This window comes from Gastrolobium bilobum, unplaced genomic scaffold, assembly GCF_033153095.1.
Source record: "Gastrolobium bilobum isolate Gb01-03AN ecotype WA unplaced genomic scaffold, APGP_CSIRO_Gbil_v1 utg6878, whole genome shotgun sequence".
Taxonomy (NCBI): Eukaryota; Viridiplantae; Streptophyta; class Magnoliopsida; order Fabales; family Fabaceae; genus Gastrolobium; species Gastrolobium bilobum.
This window is the reverse complement of record NW_026897879.1, coordinates 245,878-266,134: the sequence shown is the minus strand read 5'-3', so window position 1 is coordinate 266,134 and position 20,257 is coordinate 245,878. Positions and strand designations below refer to the sequence as shown.

General features: G+C 32.8%; 1 protein-coding gene across 1 annotated transcript; it reads right to left on the bottom strand.

Annotated features, from left to right (window-relative positions):
• Positions 1–1,052: 1,052 nt before the first annotated feature.
• Positions 1,053–7,157, bottom strand: LOC133311078 (serine carboxypeptidase-like 17). Its single transcript, XM_061512089.1, has 14 exons — positions 7,030–7,157; positions 6,781–6,926; positions 5,609–5,685; positions 4,169–4,291; positions 3,955–4,057; positions 3,817–3,854; positions 3,600–3,701; positions 3,351–3,437; positions 3,138–3,260; positions 2,977–3,048; positions 2,742–2,863; positions 2,525–2,638; positions 2,160–2,214; positions 1,053–1,136 (listed from the first exon to the last, which is right to left on the bottom strand). The coding sequence occupies exons 1-14, from the start codon at positions 7,155–7,157 to the stop codon at positions 1,053–1,055; spliced, it is 1,374 nt and encodes a 457-aa protein (XP_061368073.1).
• Between the last annotated feature and the right edge of the window lie 13,100 nt (positions 7,158–20,257).

The following is a 20,257-nucleotide window of genomic DNA, read 5'->3' as shown; positions in this document are numbered from 1 at the left end:
ACTGCTTTTGAACTTATATTGCACATGTAAATGAGCTTGGGGTGGAAGATCCTTAAGGACCCCTTGTCTTACTGAGATTTCTGTTAGAGATCTCACCCCACGTTTGGGGCGCTTATTTCAGGTTCAGGTAATGTTGAGACCTCAGGCGACAGGAGGCCGGAGCTGAGTCAGAATTGCTGTTATTTTATGCTGACTTGTTGGATGCTGGTTATGCATGCTGCTTTATGTTTTAGCTTCAGTTTATGATTGTATATCATCTTGTTGAGACGCTGTTGATTTGGTGAGCATGAGGATTGTCCATGACACATAGTCTTGTTTATGTCTTGTTTTATTTGGAGTTGTAATAATGTATCAGGATTATGGTCCGGACTACGAGTTGTAGATCCGTGATTTTAGATACACACTTTATTTATATATTGAGGTATATCAGTAGATGTCTTATTGCAATTTACATACAAGCGATGTTTTTATGAAAATGATTAAGTAATCAACTTGGCTAAGTATAATGACGTCATAATTGAAAAGAAAAAGATATTCCGCATTTTTAAATTAAGCGTGGCTTAATACGATGATATGTTAACAAACCGGATGCATACAGGGTGTTACAGGTAGTATCTAATGTTGGGTTTTTGTTCTTTTATTAAAGCCTAATTAGGCCTAGTGTGTAAGAATAGCCCAAGAAGCCTAGAGCCCATTCAACTTAGGGTTAGGGTTTCTTAGAACTCCTATAAATTATGGGAAAGGTTATATTACTTTTTATTTATAAATTCTTACAAACTACACTAAGTATGATCAGTCATATTTCAATCAAGAGTGTATGATCGATTATACTTAGTGTAATTTATAAAAAAAGTTTGTAAACGAATTATTTCCTGGGAAAAGTTTATTACATTTGCTATCTCTAGTTTTTGTCAATTAAGTGCAAACACTCACTTTATTTCAAATAACAGGATCTGGCGAACAAGTACTGCCGGGAAACAATACGATAGTAGCATAAAGGAAAGAAAGAAAAAACTACTAACTCCCAAAATGCATGTAGTGAAAATCATAATTTAGATATCATAATATGAGAACCATCTATGGATCATCTCATAAATCTCTTTGCGACTGTATTCTTGAGCTACGTGCCCCCCTCCCTGAAAGTAAAGGTGCATGTTCACATTTAATAAACAAGTAAGGATATAATTATGTAAGCTTCTCTGTTTTTTTTTTTATATAAAATAATATAAAATAGATGAAAAATAAAGATAAAAAAGTGGGCATAACTATTTACACAATAATGTAATTTTGATATTATTACTTAATTACTTCATACAGTTATAATTCTCGTTTAAAAGTTTATTATTATTTTGGGTTCAACATCTTCAGGGAAGCCAACAAGGTGCTCTATGGAAGAGAGAAGAAATGGATAGAAAAGAATGCAAAGTACATGACCCAAAACTCAAATTGTTACAACTGATCAAAAGGGGAAAAAATTACTTTGTAAATAATATAGACATTACCATTGGCTCTCTTTCAGATTATACACAAACCCAATCAGGTCAGAGTAAAGTGCTAAGCATGGCAACTAGGTTGGCACCCATAAGTACACCTCACTCTTTTTTATTAAAATAAAAAAACAAAATAGAAACAGATAAAACAGGAAAAATGGCAAAGTCATAACGAATATCAAAAAAGGATCAACAATGCTCTGAAAACCCTCCCACCTGACGCTCTTTCAGATTATAATATGACACAACCTTTATTTTTTTCATTTGGTGTTAGACGAGAGGTTGGCATTATACATATGTAGAAATTAAATGTAAACTTGTAATTTATGTAGCCTTCTTTTGACACAATAAAAAGATGAAATTTGAATCAACACTTAACAAATTAATTAATTATTCAAATGTGGGGCCTTTAACTCTTTAAGACTGTCTTGAAAAAAATATTTAACCTTATAATTAATGCAAAAAGTCAAAAACTGACTAATTGATACAATAATTTTACCATAAAAAAAGAAGAAAAAAAACACAAGGCTCTTGACCTCCCAACTTCAATAAAAGAGAAAACAGATAATAATAATAATAATAATAGTAGTAGTAGTAATATATAGTAGTGGAGTCACAGTAATACTAATAACAACATTAAGTTCTTTTAAAATTTTATAAGTAACTTGCCTTAACAGTGGCATATGTTAGGTGATACTCATTCTTTTTATATCTCTCTGTATACCTGTGAGCAGAAATAACAAAAAAACTGAATTAGTAAGAAAAAAATAGTCTTAATTAAGAGAGCCGTCCTCTATGTGCATTTGACATAACTCGAACTGGATTAGTTGAGTTTATGATAAATCGTGAAAAAATCCAAAAAATAAAAATAACAAAATAACAAAACATGATAATGATAATTGTAAGTTAATTAGAATTTATGAACTCATTTATCCAAAAAAAATAATAATTTATGAACTCAAAACTTCTCATGGTAGATAATTTATCATAAAATAAATTCCATAAAATTAAGTAAACTTATTCATTTAACTAACCCTGCCACTTCACCGTCAGTGAACCACGGACGCCAAGTGCTATTCAAGTTCAAATTAAGTGACTTAATTATAGAATGTGTACTAAGATAAGGTATCGACATGTCAAGATCGCCGCTGCAAAAGAACCAAAAAAGAAAATAAACAAGTAAATATTGCTTATGTATTAACCTGAAAAGTTTGAGTAAATGAATTTTGCTTATGTAAAGTGAAAACTCACATGTAAATTAGAGATCGAAGGTTTGTGCTGGTGAGATTCTGATGATATTCAACAACACTATGAACATTCTTTGTATATGTATCACTAATATTATTGCATCTTTCGAAATGTCCTTTCGTTCCCTATATGACATTTACAATTACACATGCATCACACATTTTCTTAAATACAACTTCCAATTTCCCTTTATTTATTTTTTTGGTAATTAATATCACATTAAAAGAACGTTTATTACCTCTCTAACATTGAGATTCTTTTGAACATTTGGATCATTTGCCCACAATTCAACTAATGCATTTTCTTCTTCCTAAATCAATGTTGTAACTTGTAATTAAGTTTCATTAAAATTAAAATATTTCTTTCGGAAATAGAAAGAGAGAGGGGTTTACTAATTACCTGACACCTAAATGTTGATTGGTGAATAGTTTCGAGGTTTTCAAAGAGCCTTCTTTGATTCTTGTGAGACCCTTTGATACAACTTGGTTGCATAATTTGAAACATGTTTATGTAACGGACTGACTGAGCAACGTAGTGAAGTATTAATTAGTTAATGTATTGGAAGAACATGAACAACTTCAAAGTCAGCAGCAGTAAAAGATGGCTTCTGACCTCCGAGTAGGCTTCATAATCTGACATGCAATTTGCATTGTTCGGATTAAGACTGATATAATCTCCATTACAACTAGCTTTGATTGACTGCAAAAGCGAAATATAATGGCACCTTAGTTTACATAAATATATGTTCTCCAAATATAGATCCACCTTCTTAAAAGAATTTCAAAATCGATTCATTATTAAGACAGAACACTAAAGTATTCTTAATGATCCAAAGTGCTACTAAATGAGTTGAATAATAACCTCATATAGCTCATTTGATACAAGTGTTCGTTGGTGAGCATATTGAACTCTTGTATTAATGTCCTGGTAAGAGTCAATCGATGGACTTGCAAGCACAAAACCCTAGTGCAATTCAAATACAAAATCCAAAAAAATGAGATTAAAACATTCTATAATATATATACTAGAACGGTATCCATATTATCTAACAACATAAATCATGGGCATCTTTGTGTACTTGAATGTTTAGGAGTGGTAAATTTCCTGCTTTATAACCTACAAGTCAATGACAATCATAAAATAATTTGAAGGAAAATAAAATTTCAATTTTATTGTGGAATCGCTTCATCCTAATGTAAAAATTCACAATATTCACCTTCATATACTTTTTGCACAAGGGGAGTAACAATCATGCCTGAATATGATCCACCACCTATGTAAAGTTGATTTGATCTGAATTTGGGGTGATCCACAAGCCACTTGAAAGAAGATAAAACAATAATAACTTCCAACCATCATATGCTAAGAACATGAAATACACTTGCAGCCAGAAGTTTTCTCGAAAGTAATAATTAAAAAACATGGTGAACCTTTTGTAGAAAATCATACATATGTTCCACCCATTGCTTGTCATTGCTATAATAACCTTGCTGGGTTTTTGAGTAAGAAAATCCTGTGCCAACGGGTGCATCGATATATAATATGTTGAGTACCTGGAATGGATCAGTCAAAATGAGTTATTTCTAAGAACTTGCAGGTTATTTACATGCACACGCATGAAGAGTTTTTAATAATCTTGGACGTCGCACTCGCACATGTCATACGCATATATAGATTAAGGGAAAACATTTTCCGACGCTGCATAAGAATTCAATTCTCATATTATAACCCTTCGATTTACGTGTAAAGTTTTTCTTTTTCTTTTCTTCTTTTAATAAATGTGGAATCCACCACTAGTTGAGTCACAACATGAGAATTGAATTCTCATACAACATGAGAAAATCAAACCTCATAGATTAATTGACATAAGTGTATACACTAATGTTTGACCATTGATTTCACTTAAATATGATTTTTTTAAATCAAATAATTTTATTAAAAAGAGAAAATATAAAAGTAATTAACTTTAGCAAGGAGGAAGAAAAGTAACTAACTTAATGAGGAAAAATACTTGGTATATAAGTGTGTTAAAGGTAAGTGTTAACCCTTTAATATGTAAACTTATGATTTTTTTTCACCTTTAATTTAATGGATTAAGATCCCACTGTAGTTTAAATTAAATTTAAGGATGAACAAACTGATTTTTTATTTTTTATTATTCATAATGAGTTTTTAAAGAAATGAGGGCAAGTCTTTGGAATAGCAATAAGATTGCACTTTGTGATTGGAAGGTTACAAGTTCGAGTCTGAAAACAATCTCTTTTCAATATGAAAACAATCTCTTTTCAATATGCAAAGATAAAACTACATATACAATCAACCTCCATCCCCACTATCACAAGTTTGGGAGTATTATGCACCGAGATTTAGAGTTTAGTTTTTAAAGAAATACGGAATGTATATAATTTTATACACACATGTACATATTTCCAAAAAAAAAATTCTTTCAAAATGAATTTATTGGTAAAGTGGGCACAAATATGAGTGTATTCAACCTTAATTTAATTTAAAGTTCATTGTGATGATAATTCACTAAATTAAAAGAGAAAACATCCACACCAAAAAAAAAGAGAGAGAGAAAACGTTATTATTTTTAAGCTTTAAAAATATTCTCAATTTAAAGTAACCTTATTTAAAATTTACATATTGAAAAGTTAAGACTTACATGAACACAATAACAAAATTTAATGCCGAGATTTATAAATAACGTTATTACTTAAGACTTATATTTATTGATTGCTATTAGATAATATATTAAGAACATAAAAATGCAATTATTATTTTTATGTAGTAATTAATAAGATTATTAGGAGAAACAGTTAGTTGGATTTAGAATTAATTAAATTATATATTAACTGCAAAGTGAATACCTTCGTCCAAGCATTTGGATTCAATTGAAGTTCTGGAAAACTGCCATTAACATTGTCATAATTAAACTTAAGTGGTCCTGCAAAAGATGTTAAAACAAGAAGCTTAGCTCCACCGAGTAAGGAAAATCAAGAGTATCATGAGCAACCAAGTCAGCTCAAGAATTAATACGGGCTTCCTGGACTCACGAAAATCCAAGATCAACTTACGCTTTCTATCACAGATGGGCACTCAAAACTCCAGTTTTGCTGGTGAAAAATAGAAATTACTGAAGTCTATATCCTTTAATTATGTCTCAAATTAAAATTTGTGTTTAACTTATTCAAAATATGAAACTTAAACTCAATTTATATAACTTACATATTTTTTCTTATATAAAATATCTTTTTTGTTAGTTTACTATTTAATACACATATATATTGTCATTATAGAAGATAAATTTAAATATTAAAAGAGAAAAAAAAAATCTTTAAAGTCAATGCTATGGGTTAGTGGATAATAATAAATATACGATCTTTACTTAGACTTGTAATTTATAAAATAATAAAAATAAATGAACTGTTCATATATATAGACAGAGCGAGAGAGAGATATTCAATGATAAAATATTACTATTTAAGATAACAAAAGATATGGATAGTAATAATTTATGTATTACTATTACTTTGTCACTTAATTAGTAAATTATACTTTTATTTAAAGAATTGTAATTTTATTTATTTTTATCTATTATGTTTTTAATAATATTTTTCAATCCATCTCTTACTCTTTTTCTATTGTTATATGATATTCTTACATAAAAACATGTACTATATATTAAGTTGATAAACATATAGAAAATACTTAAACGAGAAATTTGATAAGTCATCCTCAATTCATATTCAACCTAATAGGAACCTTGGTTTCCTAGGATGACTGTATTGACACAAATTAAATGATATCTAAACATTGCAATGGCTTTTGTAAGCAATATTTGCAGCGAGAATAATTTTATATATCGCAATATTTATTGCTCACAGAAGAAATATTAAATTTTTTGTAATGTATTAGTACTTTTTATTTAATACTGTTTGATTTGAATGATTTTTTTACCAAAAGAATAAAAAATAAATAAATACTGTTTGTTTTAAATAAATATAATGATATTAAGATGATTTGTTAGAAAGATATTTACCATTTTCATAGAAGAAAGAAGCAAGGGCAGAGCAACCAGGACCTCCAACAAGCCAAAGTAGGAGTGGATCATTCATGGGATTCCTTTCAGATTCAACAAAATAATAAAATAGTTGCACCTCTTCTCTTTCACCCACTCCTACGTACCTTCATTATATGTTGTATGTCAGTGTCACTGAGCAAGCACAGTTTAATCATTATTACTAGCCACTCTCATGCCTTCATCAATTTGTAAGTAATATTAACTCACCCGGTTTCCAACATGAATGGAAGTTTCCCAAAACCTGGTAGATTATCGACCATGAAATTTGAAGACGTGATGTGCAACAAATGAAGTGCAGTAACCAAAACACACCATGACTTCCAAACGCTAGCCATTGTGTTGTGCACACTATATGACACTAGAAGTAATGGAACAACTTAATATAAAGGTGGCAATGTTCGGCTAAGATCAAGATCCGTAAACTTGGGTACTAACTATTAGAACACTTGATCACTACGTTAAATCTCTTGATTGGAGATTTGAATTCAATTAGTGTTTGGAGATCTGTGCTGCCCATTAATGGCTTGGAGTGAGTAAAAAGGGTCAACATGAGTTGAACATACAAGATTGTTTGTCCCTCAAGTAATATTGGATAAATTAAATTCCTTTATCTTTAGGAACGTTGTACAACAAAAATTATTATTTTATAGGACCGTTATCATTATTTAATTCATTTAAAAAAATAATTCAGTTTAAAGGATCGTTATGTAATTGTCACATTGCTGAACAAGATAGCCAAGCTATGAATTTAAATAGCCAAACTCTATTTTAGCAACGAGATTTTTGCATGATATATTTCAGGAAAGAGCTTACAAGCTGTCTGATAAATCTTTAATTTATCTTGTTTTATAGACTAAAATTACATGAATTATCAAGTTAAATAACTTAAATCTAGGGTTTATTGACACAAAAACATGAACTTTATGAATTATGGATTAAATAATATATATTTGCTTATTTTGAAGGTATTTGATGATAATTGGGAGCAACTATGAAGATTGGAGAGATGGAGATCAAGAATTTAAGATATTAAGATCTTATTTGAAGAAAAAGAAAGAAAATTAAATTCTTGAAGATGAGGCTCAAGCCTCTAATCTAGGGCTTAAGCCCCCAAATACTCCAAAAATTGCAAAAAGTCACTGCCTCAGGGTGCTTAAGCCCCCAAATTCAGGCTTAAGCGTCCTCATACAAATCTGCACTACTGTCCCAAGAGGCTTAAGCTCTCAAATCAGGCTTAAGCGCCCATCAGCGAGCTTAAGCCCCCAAATTCAAGCTTAAGCGCCCCGAAAGACCCAACTTAGGCCCACTTGAAGTGTCCACCTAGGGCACAAATTCTTTGCCCTTAAAAACATAATTTGGGGCAGAATTACATACTTTTTGACATTCTTTGATCATTCTTGGTACTCGAAGGCAGAGGGGATGCGAAGATTTCATCAGTTCATGTTCGTGAGAGGCGGAGACAGATCAGAATCAAGTCTGCACTGGAGTTATTGAAGAATTCCCATTCTAATATGGAATTTGGGGGAGCTTTCTTAATTCTTTTCTTTCTTGATTTTGCTATGTCTGGCTAAATTCTGAAGTAGTTAGGGTTAGATGAAATTCACTTAATCATTTATGTCTTGAACAATTCTTTATGTTAATTTTCCTTTTTATCATGAATGAAATTATCTTTTCTTAATGCTTTATATGAGCTTGAATCTTATATATTGATCTTAGGTAAATGCATGACAATAGGAATGTTGGTGCATGATCTGTATCTGATAATTTCATCGTAATCCTTATGATTCTACGGATAGACATAGGGTTTGCGTAAACTTTAGATTCTTGAATTTAATGCTTATTTTCGTGTGGAATAACCGGGGAACTAGGGTTCTTGCAAGATGGTAAAGACTTAGGGTAACAAGGGATTGAGCCCTAATTACATTAGAAAGAATCGATTAGATTGATATTAAGAACGATTAACTTAAAGAAGGAATTCAAACATAATAAGGAGATTGAAGGAAATCAGAAAACACTAGCTACGTTTCTTTTCTATTTAGTAATCAAATATTTAAATTCTTGCTTTTATTCTTGCTATTAACTAGTTTTAATATTTAAATTTCAATTCAAATCCTGTTACAAATCAAATTTCGATTGTCCAACTTAAGTTGAAGTAGTAAATTAGTGATTGAATATAATCCTCGTGGGAACGATCTCTTACTTAAAAATTATATTACTTAAACATTATATTACTTAATCAATAGGAAATAGATCTTAATTATTTATGTGTTATATAGCATCATCATATATCACGTGAGAAAATCTTAATTTTTATGGGCAAATTGTAAGAACCCGCACCGTTAATTAAGGAAGTTAATTAATTAATTATGAGAAATTAGGAAATAATTCCATAATTGACCATAATAATTATTATAAGGCTTAAATAATTATGGTAAGTGATTAATAATGCTGATAGTCGCTTTCTGACGAAAAGTGCAGATACCGGTTCTGCTCCACGGTATAAGTGCGTACCGATGAAGTATCCCGAAAAATTATAATAAGTGCATAAATAGTCCTAGAATAATATGTAGGACTTTGATTTCAAGTTTCAAGTCAAAATAATGAGAATGGTGCCAGAACTGATACTAGCTATGTAAAAGCGCGTACCGGAAAGGTGCTACGAAAAATTAAATAAAAATATGACAAATCTTAGAAAAATGATTAGGTTCAGAATCCCAAGTTTGAGATTAAAATGCTAAGCGTAGGTATTATTGTTAATACTGTGTGTCTTAACTTAAGTGGGCTATAAATAACCTTGGGCTCTTAACCCTAGGCCATATTGAGGCTGCCTACGTGAAGATTTCTGAGTATTCTTCAGTTGCCACCTTTCCTCTACTCTTCCATAGCCCTTTTCTTCACAAACTCCACCAAAGTGACCACCTTTGTGCATTGTTCCTTCATCAAAGTGGTTTAGGTGAGTGAGAGCAAGGCTTGTGTGAGTCAAAGGTCCCTGTTTGCTGAGTTTGTTTCTGCCTTGGTGTGGTTAGTGTGGGCTGAGTTGGTGGTTCTCTTGGAGGAAGCCACTTTTTTGTCTTTGGAGGCTTCAAGAAGCCACCTTTGAGTGTAAAGGACCCACCTTGTGTTGCATTTTCGTGGTTCCTTAAAGTCTGAACTTGGGGAGCTGTTGGGAGAGTTCCAAGAGCCATTGTTGCTCTGTTTTAAGCTTGAGTAAGCTTCATCACCTTGATCATGGGTTTTAGTTGCTTAAAAATGGAGTCTTGGCATGTTTAAGGAGTTGTTTAAGTAACCAACCAGTATATGAACCTAAATGGACTTAAAGATGCATGCTTTAACGTATTGAAGTGTTAAAAATGGAACCTTGGGTGTGATATCTCGTGAAATGCAGAAACTGTATTCTGTCGCGAAATATCCGGATATGATATCCGGATATTGATATCTGAATATGGGTCCTGAGATATCCGAATATGGATATCCAGATAGGATACCCGGATATAACCCCGACATATATCCGAATATTTTGGGTTTTCGAGGACAGTAAGGGTACTGTTCATACAGAATGTTGTTTTGGATTTGTGGACCCATGTTTGGCTACTCCGTAATAACTATTTTAAGTCAGAATCAAAATGATTAAGGGCTTATGGCTTTGTGAGAAGCCTAAAGACATGAAACGTAAAGAAAAGGCGTTGTCTTTATGTTATACGCTTGTTGTGTTAAATATTGATATGATTGCTGGTCCAAAACAGATTGTGATTCTGCTGTGTGTGGACTTTGAACTTGTGTGGACTCTTGGCTTGGATAGTTAGCTTGCAAGGTAAGCTTTCGTGTCCTCGGTTTAGCCATTGTTAGTTCCACCATGTCCAATGGGGGGATGGTTATATGCATGATGTGTTTTCATGTAATGTTTTATTGAGATGCTATTGAGCTGTTAAGTGCAAATGCCTATGATATGTATGTGGTGTTCGTCTAGACGAGATTAAGTTCCTGTGGGCAGGTACGACATGGGCGCGTACTGTGTGGGTAATAGACGTATTCCTGCACCTCTCTGGCTAGTATATTAGTTATAACACACATGACATGATTATCTGCTGCATTGCACTGTTTTGGAACTTATACTGTTTAACTGCTTTTGGAACTTATATTACACATGTAAGTGAGCTTGAGGTGGAAGATCATTGAGGAACCCTTGTCTTACTGAGATTTCTGTTTAGAGATCTCACCCCATGTTTGGGGCACTTATTTCAGGTTCAGGTAACCCAGAGGTTGAGACCTCTAGCGGCAGGAGGCCGGAGCTTAGCTGATATTTTCGCTTATGCTGATTATGTTTGGATGCTGGATTATGTTTGTTGCGGTTATCCTATTAGTTTCATGTTATGTGTAAGAACTTGTACCGTTAATTAAGGAAATTAATTAAATAAATATGAGAATTATGAAATAATTTCATAATTGACCCTAATAATTATGATAAGGCTTGAATAATTATAGAAAGTAATTAATAATGTTGAAAGTCGCTTTTCGGATGAAAAGTGCAAATACCGAATCTGCTACTCGCTATAAATGCGTACCGATGAAGTATCCCGAAAAATTACAAAAAGTATGTATATGTCATTAGAATAATATATAGGACTTGTAAAACAAATTTCAGCTCAAAATAATGAGAACTGGTACCAGAACTGATACTGGCTTTGTAAAATGCGCGTACCGTAAAGTTGCTACGAAAAATAAAATAAAAATATGATAAATCTTAGAAAAATGAGTAGGTTCAGAATCCTAAGTTTGGGATTAAAATGCTAAGCTTAGCTATTAACGCTAATACAGTGCGATTAAAACTTAAGTGGGCTATATATACCCATTTGGCCCAAAACCCTAGGCCATATTGTGCCTCCTACATGACTTGTGCTTCAGAATTCTGAGTGTCACCCTTGCCACCCTCTTCTTCCTCCATAGAAACCTCCAAGAGAGCATTTTTCTTCTTGTTCTTTCACCTACATACCTTGAATAAGTGAGAGCAAGCCTTGGGTGCATGTGAGGCTACTTCATTTCTGAGTTTTAGCTACTGAGTGTGAGGTGTGGGGGCTGACTTTGTGGTTGGAGTTGTGAGAGCCTTTGAGATAGCATTTTGGGCTTCAAGGAATGATCTTTGAAGAGAAAGAACCCTTCTTGGTGTGTTATTTTTGTGCACATTGAAGTCAGAACCTTGGGAGCTTCATAGAGAGCTCCAAGAACATCCCTCTTTGCTGTTTTGAAGCTTTGGGTATAAATCTCAACTTTTCTCTTTGAGTTTCTTTGAAAAGAATGGATTTTTAACTTGTTAAATGAAACGAATAAGTAAACTTGATGAAAACGAGCATGAATATATATATGAAAATGGTAGCTTGAACTTCAGTTGTGGATAAAAGTTGAATCTTGTAGGAAAAAGTCTAAAAAAATGCATTTTTGGAATACTGTCGCAAAATATCCCGATATTGGAAAACCAATATCCGGACATTGATATCCCGATATCGATATCCGGATATTGATATCCCGATATTCCTTTGGCAATATCCCGATATTTTGGTCTGGACAGCAACAAACCTATTTTAGTAAAAATTCGATATCTTGAGCTACAGAGCTCCAAATTGAGTGCCGTTTGGACCTATGTGAAGCTAACACATAGGTCTAAAACTATGTGATATTTAGTAACCATTGGATAAGTGGTTTGATCGCAGTGTCATTTTGAAGTCACGTTTTGGTTGCTGGAAATTCCTGTTGCAGCAGTCACCTTGCGTAAAACATAACCGGAGTTATACAACTCCGATTCAGACGTATATTATGTCGTTGTAAAACTGGAGATGTCTAGTTTAACATATTAAAATCTTATAATTTTCGGTAACGATTTGCAATTAAAGTTCTAAAAAGAGTAAACGTGGTTCAATGCTTAAGGCTTTGAGGAAAGTGTGCAGTAAGCGAAAATGAGAAAGAAAACGTATTCTTTTTTACATGAAATTATTAAGCATGAGTATTGATGATATTTATGTTATAAACAGACCTTGATCCTGCTGTTTTGTGATTTGTGGACTGCTGTTTGGATTTTAAGCTTGAGTATACTACTTGACAGGTAAGCTTTCGTGTCCTCGATTTAGCCATTGTGTGGTTCCACCATACCCCATGGGGGAATAAGTTATATGCATGATGTGTTTACATGCTTTGATATTTGAAAATATTGTTGAGCTTTATGTGCAATGGCTTTTAATATGTATTTGTTATTCCACTTAGACGGTAAGCCTGAGTATGTGGCGTCATACAAGACGGTGACACTGTGGGTGGGTGCAAGTGGCGTCTTGCACTAGTGTGGGTAATAGACGTATTCCTGCATTTCTCTGGCCAGCAGATTAGTATTGACACACATGACATGATTATCTACTACATTGCACTATTTTGGAACTTATAATGTATATTGTTTTTAGAACTTATATTGCACATGTAAGTGAGCTTGGGGTGGAAGATCCGTAAGGACCCCTTGTCTTACTGAGATTTCTGTTTAGAGATATCACCCCACGTTTGGGGCACCATTTTCAGGTTCAGGTAACATGGGGGCTGATGCCTCTGGTGGCAGGAGGCTAGAGCTTGGTTGATTGATATATGTTGTATGCTGACATGACTGGTATTTGGATGCTGTTTATGTTTGCAGTCTTTATGATTATTGATGTTGAGACTCTTGTGGGCTTTGTTGCCTTATTTGGTGAGCATGGAGATTGTCCATGTCACGTTGACTTGATCATGTCTTATTTAGATTCGAGTTGTATTAATGTATCAGGATTATAGTTCTGACTACGTGTTGTAGTTTCGTGATTTAGATATACACAGTTAATCTATTTTATGAGGTATTCCAGTTAGCTGTCTTTTGCAAGTTACATACAGGCAATATTTTGGAAAATGAATTAAGTAATTCAACTTGGTAATGAAAATGACGTCATAATTAAAAAAAAAATATTCTGCAATTTTTAATTAAATGTGGCTTAATATGATGACATGTTAACAAACCGGGTTAACACGAGATGTTACATTATGGATTATTGAGATGAGTCTCTGTTGATTATGTTGTTATTTGGTTAGCATGGGGATTGTCCATGCCACATTGATTTGACCTTATGCTTTTAGGTTTGAGTTGTATTAATGTATCAGGATATTGTCCGGACTACATGTTGTAGATCCGTGACTTAGATACTCACTTATCTATCTATTGAGGTATTTCAGTTAGCTGTCTTTTGCAATTTACATACATGCGATGTCTTTGAAATAGAATTTAGTAATCAACTTGGTTAATGATAATGACGTCATAATTGAAAAGTAAAAGATATTCTGCATTTATTTTATTAAGCGTGGCTTAATACGATGACATGTTAACAAACCGGGTATACGCGTGGTGTTACACAAATCAATAGTGATAGGAAATAATTGGGGTTTTGATGCTAGGTTGAAATATGAGTAAAACTAAATATTATTACTTAAACAATCATATACATGTGTTTACAATAGGGGTTTAATGTCTTTCATGTTGTAGGAAATAAATTTTATCTTTTACATATATATAAAAGTGTATGAGACCCGTGTTATTTTTCTCTTTTTTCTCATCTCACAGAGGTCCTATGTACTTTTACGCATGTATATATGAGATAATTTTATCTTCTATAACATGAGACATCAAACCCTTACAATAAATATTAATAATTACTCTCCTAATAAATAACTAATTATTGGAAAACAAATTTAGTAAATAAAATTTATAAATTGTCCTATCATAACTTGTTTGAAAAGGAAAATTATTCTATCATAGTCTTTCCAATAAAAGAAAAAACACATCTATAATTACTACACAATTTTACATTCTTTATTTACAACATTACATCCTTAAAATAGGGTTTTCTTCTTTCTATTACAAATTTATTATTCATATTGGTGTATGTTACTTGCTGCTTTGATATTTCGATTCTTTTGTATTCTAGGGTTTTCGATGAATTAAAAATATATAAAACCCTACTTAAAATAATCATACGATAATTAATAAAATATAATAAATTTGCTTTATGTTATAATTGTCTCTCACTTTCTTCATATTTATCTCAGAATTATTGAGCAATATGTCACTTCTTTTTTTTATAATATATATTCCTAATAACGAGCTAATTCTAATTAAACATATCAATAATAAATAAAACCCATAATTTGTTTAAGAAAAAAAAATATCCTATCATACTCTGTCCAATAAAAGAAAAAACACATATATAATAATTACAGGATTTTACATTCTTTATTTAAAAATATTGCATCCTCTAAATAGGGTTTCTTCTTTCTTTTCAAGTCTTATTGTCTATATTATTGTATGTTACTTATTGCTTTAGTATTTCGATATTTTTTTGTATTTTAGGGTTTTCGATTAATTAAATATATAAAATATTACATAAATAAATTATACAATAATTAATAAAATAAAATAAATTTATTTTTTGTTATTACTATCTCTTACAATTTCTTTTTCTCTTTTTTTTTTTGGTAGAAAAAAAAGGCTTCAAAAAAACAAACTACTTTGAGATGGTCCTAGCCCTGAAAAAGAGGCTTTATCTGCTAATAGTAACAAACTAATCCCGGGGGGCGGGGAATTAAATATAAAGTATCTGCATGATTTTGATGATCTAGGGGAAAGTTCGCCATCCAGTTTGTGCAAGTGTTTCCTTCTCTATAAGTAGGGTTGGCAAAACGGGCCAACCCGGCTCGATCCGGCCCAACCCGCATTCAGCCCGAAAAAAATGGGTCGGGTCGGGTTGGCTCGAAAAAAAAAAACGAGCCAGAAAATCCAACCCGGCTCGACCCGAGCCGGGTTAGGGTTGGCTCGCGGGTTGGCTCGATAATCAGCTCGCGGGTTGGCTCGTAAAAAAGCTCACGGGTTGGCTCAAAAAAAGCTCGCGAGTTAGCTCGAAATGATGCTAGTGAGTTGGCTCGTGGGTTGGTTAGCTCAAAATATTGGCTAGCGGGTTGGCTCAAAAAATTTAATTTTTGTGGTTTGTTTTCCTGTATAAAATTATTGTATTTTGCAGTCCAACTACAAGTAGAGTAGTTTACAAAATCCAAAAACATTAAATGAAATACAAACCACTCCACGAATCACAAGAGTCATTTATCATGATTTTTTGAATTACTCTAACTCACGATAACCATAAAACGTATGTAAAGCCAAAAAATAAAAAATAAAAGAAGTCCATCAGTGGAGAATCCATCAGTAAAGTCCATTGTAAAAAAAAAAAAAAAAAAAAAAAAGAGTAACCCGCGAGCTGGCTCGTTTGAGCTCGGGTTGGCTCGGTCGGGCTAAATCGAGCTGGCAGCTCATTTTTGCCAACCCAACCCGGCTCGTTTTGTGCGGGTTACGAGCCAACCCGATGGGTTGGCTCATTTTTGCCATCCCTATCTGTAAGTATACATGATCATGACCCTCCAATCTCTAGCTAAAATTGCACGTATGCAAGTCACAAGTTTGGACTCACAATTTGCATCACCCAACTCTAGTCAGCATAGTGACAACCGTTGTGGAGTCACTATCTAAAATTATGTTTCTCCAGCCATCCAACCGTTGTGATTTAACCGAGTAGGCCGCTTGTTTTCTCGAGTACAGTCTTACTCGAGCGTATTTGAGTAAGCTGCTACACAGAGTTGTTAATAAGGTTATCTTGTTAGGTAGCTCCATTTAATTTTATGGATAAAATTCATAAAAGAAGGGGAGAAATATAACCCCCACCATGCATTAGTTCAACAACATCTCGCAAGGGCACGGCCAAAGGTTTAATCGTATCTGAAATCAACAATTAATTAAAGTTTCTGCTTTTTTGGGCAGAAGTTCAGCAACATAAAGAAGAAATTAGGAATTAACTTCAAGAAGTGAACTTCCTTCTTATTAGAAATTATTTAAGCTTGCAAATCTTTGTGTTTTCTTCCTTTGGTTGCTCGATAATTGTGTGCACTTAGCTTAAAGCTTTATTACAATGATTGTTAATGCCTTAATTAGATGATGTTAAAGATGGTTGTTGTTATAATGCTTTATAGCAAAAAATTTCTCTTCTTGATACTTAAGTGATTCCATGAGGTGTGCATATTGATTATATGTCTATTAGTTTGCAATGGTCATGGGTATTCTGATTTAAAGATGTTGAATAATTGCCATTAGTGTGTTTCGTAGAAACTAAGGTTCCTAGTTAATGCACATTATGGCATCCAGTGGCGGACCTCTAGAAAATATTATTTATATTTTCACATTTAGCGGAGGGGTTTCAAAAGAATATAAACAACATTTCTTATTTTTTAAAGAAAATTTTAAATGCATTAAAAAATAAAAGAATATAAACAAGAAAATAAAAGGAAATAAAATTTCAACTTGACATAAAAAGACTCATCGTAAGCAACAATGCATAATATTAATAATACAACAATAAAGTTAAAACCATATCCTAATAAGTGTGGCCAGAGCCTAACTCAACCAAGCATACAATAATTTTAACAAAAAATATTTGGCTTGGTTTAGTGTAACCATTGAAAGACAATGAAAACTAAAAGGCTTTAATGCAATTTCACCAATTAGATTGTAGGAACAATAGTTTCAACTTAGCAATATAAACAAAACCAGCAACAGATCTATCAAACTTAAGTAGTACAATTAAGAAAGAAACCTAAGCTGAGGAAAGAGTAGAGTGCCTATTGACAGCAACACAGAGTTTTTCATCTTCCATGACGCTTTTTGTTGTCATTAAAGAAGATTTTGGAACTCTGAGAATAATTTCTCCCCTCTTAAGGTCTCTCACCACACCTAAACCTCTATTGCAGCATTCTCCAAATAATCCAGGAAAAAGAGTAATATTTGTTAACAGAATCAAGTCAAATGCATCATTATTTAGATTATTATCATTAGCTTCGATTAATTACCCCAGAAAACACATGTAATGGGCAAGAGGGGGAAATTCTTCCCCCCTATTAATTTTATATCAACACGAAAAAATTCATTCAGTGATGAAATTGTTGGTGTAATAAAGAAGATAAATTTAATGCAAACTTTTATTGGGTATGATGAATATGCAAGATAGTCAGGAAATATAGGAAAGATGAGTGAGTATCCGTCAGAGTGAGGAAAATGAGAGACAAAGAGAGAAGTACCCAAAGAGGAGAGAGAGTGTTGAGATCGGTTGGTGCTTGTTGAGTTTGATATTCCAAGTTGTGTTGCCCATGCAAAATGCCCCCCAATTATCCCCTATGTAAACAAATGAATATGCAAGTTATTGTCTGCACTTGAAGTCAATGGCAATAGTGTAGGTCCGCTACTGCTGACATGTATATGTAGGCTGATCGTAATGTTTCAACTGTAATTGTAAGAATTTTGTTGAACTGTGATTCATAAACTAAGTGTGGCCAAGTTTAAAGAAAAATGATGTCTCTTATAGGATTCATTCCTATGTTGAGCTCATACACGGAGACAAGAGGAGGTCTCTTAGGACGTATTCCTATCTTGGATGAGCCTCATGGAGACAAAAAAAGACACGTGAGGATGTTTCTTGGGATTTATTCCTATGTTGAGCTCATCCATGGAGACAATATATGGTCTCTTATAGGAAATATATCTATCTTGGACGAGTCTTATGAAGACAAAAGGATAAGTGTGTGTTCCTAATTGTATGTTGATTTAAGGACAAGTTGTTAAAGTACTAAAATTATATGTTACGTTACATGTATGCAAAAGATGCTATATATGTAGTGAAACTATTCTATTTTGGAATTCCTTTTTTTTTTCAAACATATTTTCTAATTCCTTCAGCTTAAGACATGAGTACTTTGGGAGCAAGTTGATGTAATGCTACTTATGAATGCAATGTTGTTATGTGCACTCTTCTCATAATATGTGACGTAATAGGGTGTGTAACTGACTTGCAAATAAGGAAAGGGCTATAAGACTAATGACTATAAGAAAACCCCTGACTAATATTTTGATATACCATAGGGGTAGTATATATAAGACAGAAATAGCTATATATATATGTCTATTTTATCGTATCCAAAAATTAGAAATTTTGGTGACCACGTGAGTTCCCAGTTTTAATTAGAAAGAGAGCTGCCACAGTTTGTTTTTGAACATCAAATAATGCTTTGGACTTTCTTTCTCGATTAGGCTGTTTGTAACCATGTACTGATTGGATTAAATGACTAGTTGGCTAATTTAGATTGTTTGTCTTAAAGGTACATATGTGATTGCCGTATGGATCTTAGGAATATATGTTAATGACATCATGCCTTAAATCATAAATTTGAATCCCTCACCTAATAAGAATAAAGGTATCTCTAAGAAAAAGGTATCTCTAAGAAGGGACATTCCTTAGAATTACAATCAAGAATAATGGAGAGGTTTATGGCTGTTTTCAATATTAAATAAATCTTGTGTGTTGTTAAGTTAGTAATATGAGCTCTCTTCAAGAAAGATAAAAGTGACAGAAAGTTAAGTGATTGAGATAATCATTCTCCTTTGAAGGTGCTATCGGTTTTGATTGTGATTGTTCCCTCTTTTGCCTAACCGTCTTTAGCAAGTAACAGAGAAATTTAATAAATTCCTCTTGTACAGCATCAGCTCCTCAATAGAAAGAGCTTTGGAAGTCATTAGAGCTTTCTTTTAGATGAAAATTATTTTGTTATGATTTCTTCTGGAATTAACGTACAGCAACCTGAATTTCATATCGCTATTATATATGTATATCTGTGGTTTGATTCTTTGAGACAAATATATAATTATCCGAATGTGTGAAACACCTGTGACGATCCGAATGTCAATGATCGTGTGATTAATGTGCGCCATGCTGCGACCCATAATCACCTTGACATTCCCGAAGATATTCAGCCATGGCTGATGCAGATTGGGTTACGGAAATAAAATTATAGCATAAAGAAAACTTCTCGACAACCGCCTATCAATAGAACAAATCATTAAGGTGGTGTTTGGTTGAAGATTTCTTAAAACTTACCTATGCAAATCAAATTGGCAAAGTAAGAAAGCAATGTTTGGTAGATGGTTTTACAAAATTTCCCTAGGTATTGTATTTGCATAGCATTCCTTATTTGTTCATAGAATGCAAGACAAAGTTATTATTTAGAAAGACAACTTGAGGGTGATATTTTACATTTAGCTAGCTAAATGGCAAAAGAGCAACCCACGAATAGACTTAAATACCCTCATCTAAAGTGCCAAGGTTTCACTTTTTTTATGGGGTTATATTTGTAATTTTGAAGTTATTTCCTCATCTATATTTTACCTCAAACCAAACATAGACTTTATAAATCTTACTTAATTTGCCCGGTAAAAATTTTTCTAACCAAACAACTTTTTTTACATTTTCCGACCAAACTCACTTTCGAACCATTTCCCTATCAATTACAT